This window comes from Otolemur garnettii, unplaced genomic scaffold, assembly GCF_000181295.1.
Source record: "Otolemur garnettii isolate 467f Iridium unplaced genomic scaffold, OtoGar3 scaffold00049, whole genome shotgun sequence".
NCBI classification, from domain to species: Eukaryota; Metazoa; Chordata; class Mammalia; order Primates; family Galagidae; genus Otolemur; species Otolemur garnettii.
Genome location: NW_003852444.1, coordinates 1965727 through 1972692, shown reverse-complemented (window position 1 = coordinate 1972692; position 6966 = coordinate 1965727). Strand labels below are relative to the sequence as shown.

General features: G+C 53.2%; 1 protein-coding gene across 2 annotated transcripts; it reads right to left on the bottom strand.

The window, feature by feature from the left end:
• Positions 1-950: 950 nt before the first annotated feature.
• Positions 951-6897, bottom strand: FAM131B (family with sequence similarity 131 member B). 2 transcript variants are annotated; one of them, XM_003791545.2, is made up of 7 exons: positions 6326-6355; positions 4471-4580; positions 4083-4118; positions 3678-3771; positions 3226-3423; positions 1656-1799; positions 951-1460 (listed from the first exon to the last, which is right to left on the bottom strand). In XM_003791545.2, exons 2-7 carry the CDS (start codon positions 4522-4524, stop codon positions 988-990), a joined length of 999 nt encoding a protein of 332 aa, XP_003791593.1. In that variant the 5' UTR covers positions 4525-4580; positions 6326-6355; the 3' UTR covers positions 951-987. The 2 variants fall into 2 exon arrangements, with proteins under 2 accessions (XP_003791593.1, XP_003791592.1); XM_003791544.2 differs by lacking the exon at positions 6326-6355 and adding an exon at positions 6870-6897 and having other exon boundaries at positions 988-1460.
• Positions 6898-6966: the final 69 nt, after the last annotated feature.

Here is a 6966-nt window from a genome sequence, read left to right as displayed (position 1 = left end):
AAAAGTGTAAACAGCTCCAGAGAATTAGGGGTGGAAAGGGGCAGACACAGCCCTCATGCTCCCCCCACTATCAGGGACACCTGCATCCTCTGTCCAAATATCTGCAAATGGTGTCCCCTTACCCTTTTTAGGGCCAGAGGTTCCGGGAGCAGGGATGGAAGAAGGCAGGAAGGGAAGCAAGAGCTGGAGCAGCCAGCCTCCCCCCACAGGGTCTTTTCCCAGATCCTTAGGATCCTCCTTTCAGCCATATATTCAAGATCTCAGAATAAGTGGCTGTGTTAGTTCTTGGCCTCATCAGTGACTCTCTCGTCTCTGGGCAGGGCTTGCTATAAAGAACCATGCCTGTGCCCCCTCATAAATCACAGCTGCTCCGTCCACCTCCTCCTAGACTCCTGATCTCAGAAGCCAAATAAGCCACTGAGGGCAGACTCAGCCTCCATGCAGATGTGCCCTTTCAGCTGCCTCCCCTGTGCCCATCAGCCTCGTCTAACAGTCCCTGAGGTCTGTGCCTCACAGTAGGGATGAGCTGGGGCCACAGCCAGAGAAAACAGTCGGGAAAAGCAAGAGTGAAATGGAGAGAGGAGGCGATCAGACAGCACAGTCAGGGCTCCTGGAAGACGAAGTCAGGGAGTGAAGAATGGAGGTCCAGTCTGGGCACAGCCGTACTGTGCCCCTGTCCTCAGGCTGCACACCCCAGAGGCTTCTTAGGCACAGACCCAGAAACCCACTGCCCGGGCCATTCTCCCACAGGCGCGCTAAGTTCATAGCCATCTAGTTGTCTGAGTCCCAGTCCTGGACCTGTGGTTTCTAGAGTTTAAGCCTGGATAAAATCCTATCTTGGTCCTCCATTGCCGGGAGAGGTCTGGAAACTCCTGAGTCCCCGCTGTCGTCTGCCCAAGTTTCAGCTATACCGCTGGGGGAAGGGAGGGTGTGGGCCGCAGCCATGGCCCTCAGGTGGGGGTAGAAGGCAGGGCTTGGGGGAAGGAGCTAGTTGTTGGCCTCGCCCTCTTCCTCATCAAAGGACTGAACGCCTGAGGATGTGACATCAGACACCTTCCGGCTAAGAGCAGTGGACACCTCAGGGTCTTCTCGTGGGGAAAGTGACTCCAGGTCTCGGCATCCTGCATCCTCTTCCTCCTCAGGGGCCAATGGCCTCTTCTCCTCCTCAGCAGGGCCCTGTGCCAGGTCCACTCCGCCCATCCCTGGAGCCCAGTCAGTGTCTCCCCCCAACAAAGGTGGTGGTTCCTGAGCAGAATATCCGGAAGCAGGTTGGGAAGGCCCCATGTCATGCAAGCTGGGCTGTGAGTCATCAAATGCAGGGCCAAGATAGGATCCTGTGGCCGGAGAGGCAATGAGGGACTGGTCACTTGCTTCCCAGGCATCCGATGACCCCAGACAGTACATGCCCTGGGACACGTAGGAATGAGGCCATCCATCCATGGGGGCTTGAGCCAGGGCATCTGTAGAAAGAATCACAGAGGTCAGTGGGGCCACAAAATATCAAAGGCAGTAAAGACAGCACAGGGAATTGAGGGCCAGACAAAGAGGACGCAGAGGGTAGAGAGGACAGAGGGGAAGCCGAGATGAACAGAGATGAGTGGAGGCAGCCTAGATAATTGGGGAGACTGTGTAGGCCCCAGGGGCTGGATTCTCACCCTGACTCTCCATCAGCTCCTGGTAATTGTCACTGTAGTTACAGCCCAATGGCTCCTGGGTAGAGTTGACACTCATGTCCTCACCATCCATAGAAGACCAGGCCATGAGTGTGGCCTCAGAGATAGCGAACTGCTCCATGACACCTGTCAGAAGAAATGCGGAGACAACAAAACATGTCAGGGAACCCTTAGGCATTTGCATGAAGGCAGGGAGACACCTTTATGCAACGCTATTCAAGACAAATACAATGCAAGCCGCTTATATAATTTAAAATTTTCTGGTAGCTACATTTCATAAAAAGAAAACAGGTAAAATTAATTTGAATAATATACCTTACTTAATCCAATATATAAAAAGATTATCACCTTAAAATATAATCAATATAACAATTACTAATGAGATATTTTACATTCTTTTATTTGTACAGTCTTTGCAATCTCACCAGTATTTTACACCTATAGCACATCTCCACTGGGACGAACCACCCTGCCAGCCACATGTGGCTGGTGGCTACTGATTGGACAGCACAGCCTTTGTATATGCTCAGAAACAAGGCAAAAGTGTAGGACACTTCCTGAAAGGTCAGATTTAAGATTTCTAGGGGGAAAGAGTTGGGAGTCTGCTGGTGAGATATCCTAGGGGATTAAAATTAGGGATGTTTGGAAATTTATTTTTGGAGTTTTGGGGGAATTATAATGTAGAGGGTAGGTTCCAACATAAACAGAAAACTCCCAAGAGAGCATCGTGGGATTGTTGGGTCCAAACTGACATAAAGTCAAAAGTTCAAAGCATTAGAAGGAGAAGGGAGAGCACATGGTGGGGATAGGTAGACTTGGGGCCCCAGCTCTGGTCAAAGTCGTGAGTCAGTCAAAGCTTATATTGCTATTGCCCTGCCTTACATCACCCTACTCACTGATACTTCCTCTATCACCCATGTCACCAACACAAAGATACTTCCCTTCTTTTCCAGACCTGTCACTCTTCCTAGTCTTCTTATTGAGACTGGCTGCTAGGGCTCAGGCACCCAATCAGGCACATTACATGCCTGTCATCAGACCTATCTGCTGTCCTGGAACTATACCTCTTCTGCAGACCCCTGTCCCCTCACCCATTTCCTTTGATCATCTAGTGGTTGTCCCAGTAATGCATCCAGCAAGTAAATTCATGACACCAAAAGCTGATGGCCAAAGAAATCCCCAAGGCCTTACCTTGTTTTACTTCTAGAAATATGGAGTAGAAATAAAACCTTTCAAAGACCAAGGCCTGCATTTCTTTTCCTGTATTAAGGAAGCCAAGGGGTTGGACAGTCCCACAATAAAAAGAGAAGGCATCTGGAACAGGTGGACCACAAATCCCATCTAATTTCCCTAATCTTATCAGATGATTATAAAAATAGGTTTGAGGACACTTGGAAGAATTAACAAGCAAAAATTTTGAAATTCAAGCTGTTTGGGATAGGTAAGCCTATGGTCATATGAGTAAAGACAATCCTGCTTAGGGAACCAGGTTGGAATGTCAATCCCTGACCCACCAGAAAATGTGTCTCTTGAGAATCTGAGGTATAAGTACCTGCTAAGAAACGTGCCTCCTTCTCGCCATCACTGAGGTCAGAGTAGGCGTCCGTATCCCTGCGCACCGCCTCGTGGCTGTGTTGTGGCTGAATAGCTGGTGTCTTCCCCCAGCCCTGCCACTCAATCATGTGGGCCACCCGGCCTTGTCCCATGGCTGTGGGCTTTGTTACATGGTCCTTCATGCTTCGAGAGATCCCTAAAGGACCAGACATTTTCCCACACACTCCAGAATATCACAAATACCCATACCAGACCCTCTCCACTCCTCCACCCCAGTCCCATGGACTCCATCCATTGGGGCAGGAGTCTTATCCTGTAGGACTCCACAGATAGGAGTGAGGGCAGACAGGTCAGGGTTGTGGTCTTCAGGCCTCATGAAGAGCAGGGAGACTGAGATTGGGAGCTTGTCAGTGTTCTCCCATCAGGGTGCATCCCAGGTTGGAGTCTCACCTGAGAGCGATGACTTGGCCAGGGCCCCAATACCATAGGCGTTGGAGTTTCGCTTAAGCTTCGGAAGAATGGAAGTGGTATCCTCCATGGAGAGCTGGGATAGGGAATGTGGGAGAAGGGCAGAAGAATAAAAATGTATGGACCTGCTTTATATATGGAGGAAAATTGATAATTTCTAGGAAGAAGGATCAGAGCTAGGGCAGGTGGCAAGGAAAACTTCTACACCCAAGAGTCCCAAGGAGGTGTATACCCCCACTGCCTTGAAATTGGGGGTCTAGTGGGGAATGTGAGGGCTCATAGTGCCTGTCGGAGTCAGGGAGCACCATGCTCTTTGTAAGGTCTAAGGGAGAGTAGGAGGAAGAGGAGCTGGGAGGACTGGGGAGGTCTGGGGGCAGCTACACTCACATTGATGCCGTCCCAGGAGAAATCAGTTCGAGTTTGCTGTGAGGAGAGAGGAAAGGCAATGGGCATCCCAGGCACTTCCAGGAATGCAAATAATCCCAAATTCCTCACAGGGGCTTCCAGGGATATGTGGATGGGGAAGGCCTTCCTGTGGTTAATATAGGTTATTAGGATCTCAGAGTGAAATGTTTGGCATGTGTTTCAAGGAAAGTCAGGAGAAATGTTCTTTTGCAAAAGTGTCCATTAAAAGGAGTGTTTGGGGTATTGCCTTGGAATTTAGAAAGAGACTCAAGGATCAGGTAGCTAGAGGCTGGGCAGCCTTATTCATGATGACTCTTGGGTCTCTCAAAGCTCCTTATGCCAGGGGGCAGCTGAGCACAGAGGGCCTCACCTCAGTAGATGGCCGATGGAGGCTGCTCCCGTGCAGTGAGCTGGTGCTGTCCATGTTGATCTGATCGACATCCTTCAGGCCCTTCCAGTCCACCGCTATCACCTCGTTCCCTGAAGGGGCCAGAGGTAATTTGCTCTGCCCTCACCTCCAGGGCCCCTCCTGGGTCTTTTCTCACAGGAGGCTGAGGCTACACACCAGGGTCAGCGCTTCACACCTTCCCTCCTGCTGCCACACTTTCTGAATGCCCCTTTTCTCTTATATCCCCACTGCCCCCAAGTTTTTGGTAAGAGAAATAATGCCGAGCCAAAATATTCAGTTATAGCTCAACCAAGAGTAGAACACTCAGAAACTGTTCTATGGCCTATATCCATTGTTATTTACAAGGAGAGTCTGGGTGTTGGCAGGAAAGCAACTCTTATTCTGTCCCCAGTAATCTTTGAGGGTCTCTATATGAGAGCTGAGCTTTCCCTCTACTGCATTCTAAGGACAGAACTTCTCTCTGTGTGGGGTGGGAGTCAGGAGCTCTCCAAGAGTCTGTCTAGCAGAATGAAGACTTAGAGGGGACAACAAGGAATTGGGCATGTTCTCCAAGAAGCAATGAGAGAAGAGAATCCAAAGGTGAGACGAAACATTTCACCTGACTGTGGGAAGACAAGTGATGGATTAAAGTGGTGGGAAGGGTGGGGAGGAGAAAAGTAGAAGGAGAGGACAGAACTTTTTGAGAGAAGACAGTGGGAGAGGGTGGACAGGGGCTGAGATTTGACTGGGAAACTGGAAGGCCAAGACAGATGGATGGTCATTGCTAAGGTCAGATCCCAGATCCCCAGAAGGGAGACACCTCAGAGGTGAAGTACCAGGGGCCACTTGTTGTAAAGCATCAGTTAGCTGCTGCACCATTTGATGAGCCATCTGTCCTTGTAGGTCCCTGATACACTTGTGTCCCTATGACTATGAGTTTAGGGTTAAAGGGCCCATTGTCGGGAAAAGTGCACTGAAGGGTGCCCTGGGCCAAGAGAAAGCATTCAGCACAGCAACAGCACAGCCGGTGCAAAGGAAGGGGCCGAGGAAGATGGAACCCCTCCAAAGTTGTCCTGCTCTTCCTTGGGGATGCAAGGGAGTGGTGAGATAGGTCAGGCCAGAGGCCATGGCTGGGGCACAGGAGGAAAGATGGGCATTTGGACATGGGCATCAGAAATGGGGCGGCAAAGCATAATCTGAGAAGAAGAGCCATGGGGGAGGGCAGAGCGGGAGGGAGGGGAGGTGGCCTTTGTGGAAGAGGGAGAGCTGAGTCAGAGCCGCGGGGGGCAGGGAGGGGGAGGGAAGAGAACGGGAGAGGTGACAGCAGAGGAGGAGGGGGTATCCATGGAAATAAATCGGGTCTCAGAAATCAGGCTTGCCGAGAGTGAGTTTGTTTGTAATAATAATACGAATTATTCTCTCAGCCTGAGGTCACTGGGAGGTGTAGGCGGGAGAAATTGGGAGTTGAAAAGGGAAAAATTGGGGGGTTCTGGAGAGGGTTGGATCAATTTGTTGAGCTGCGAGAGTGCAGCTAGTGCACCGGTTGGTGGGGGGGGATCGGGCGCTCGCAAGGCAGAAACTGTGGGGAAAGGCGGGTTAGGAGGCGCCTCCCTTCCCTCCCCCTCGCCAAAGGTAAATAAAGAGCCAGCCCCGCCCCGCCGGCCCGGGGCCGACAGGTGCAGCCCCACCCGCCAGGGCGGCGAACGCCGGACCCCTCGCGTCCCTCACCCCGGCCTCCGCCCGCCGCCCCAGCCCTGCTTCATTCCCTCCGGGCGCGGAACCCAGTCCCTCCCCGAGGCTTGGCGCATCCCGCCCCCGCCCCAAAGGGAAAATGCACGTGAACAAAGCAAATCGGAGGAGGCAGGAACGACAGAAAAAGGCACCGGAGAGGGAAAGGAACGGGGCAAAACACCCGAGCCAGATGGAGGCGGTGGCGGGGGGTGGGGAGGGGGTGTGGGAAACACACTCGGGGCTGAGACGGACGCCGAGGGTCCTCAGCAGGGGTCCCCAGCAGAGGGTCTGCTCCGGAACAGAGAGGGCTGGAGACAGCGGAGTCTAGGCGGATGACCTGGAGGTGGAAGGATGAGGGGACCAAGAGTGGGGCCGAGCGACGGAGGAGAGGAAAGGAGGCTGATGATGATGGAGCGAGGGACCGCGCCTGGGGGAGGGCGACCGAGAGAAGGAAAAGCGCCCAGAGGGACAGCATCCCTGGAGGCGCGAGAGGAGAGCCGAGGGGAAGGACTGGTGGGAGTGCGAGCGGGTGGAGGAAAAGTGCGGGAGCTAGGCTGGGCGAGGCGGGTGCGGAGAGGGGTCCCGAGGGCGCGCGAGGGTGGGGGAGGGGGCGAGTCCTGTCCCGGCAGCCGCCAGGCCGCGGTACCCACCCACAGTCCTGGAGCCGATGCAGCCCATGGCTCCGGGGCCTCCGGGCCGGGCCCTCACCGACTCGGGGCGCGCGCCGGGGGGAGCACCGGCTGCCGC

What these genes read in the sequence shown, in the direction of transcription:
- FAM131B (XM_003791544.2), bottom strand. Translation starts at nt 6,897, where the DNA reads ATGGGCTGCATCGGCTCCAGGACTGTGG. An exon ending in TCCATCGGCCATCTACTGAG is followed by an intron (nt 4,119 to 4,470) that starts GTGAGGCCCTCT and finishes CTCTCCTCACAG; the next exon opens with CAAACTCGAACTGATTTCTC. An exon ending in TCTCCTGGGACGGCATCAAT is followed by an intron (nt 3,772 to 4,082) that starts GTGAGTGTAGCT and finishes TCCCTATCCCAG; the next exon opens with CTCTCCATGGAGGATACCAC.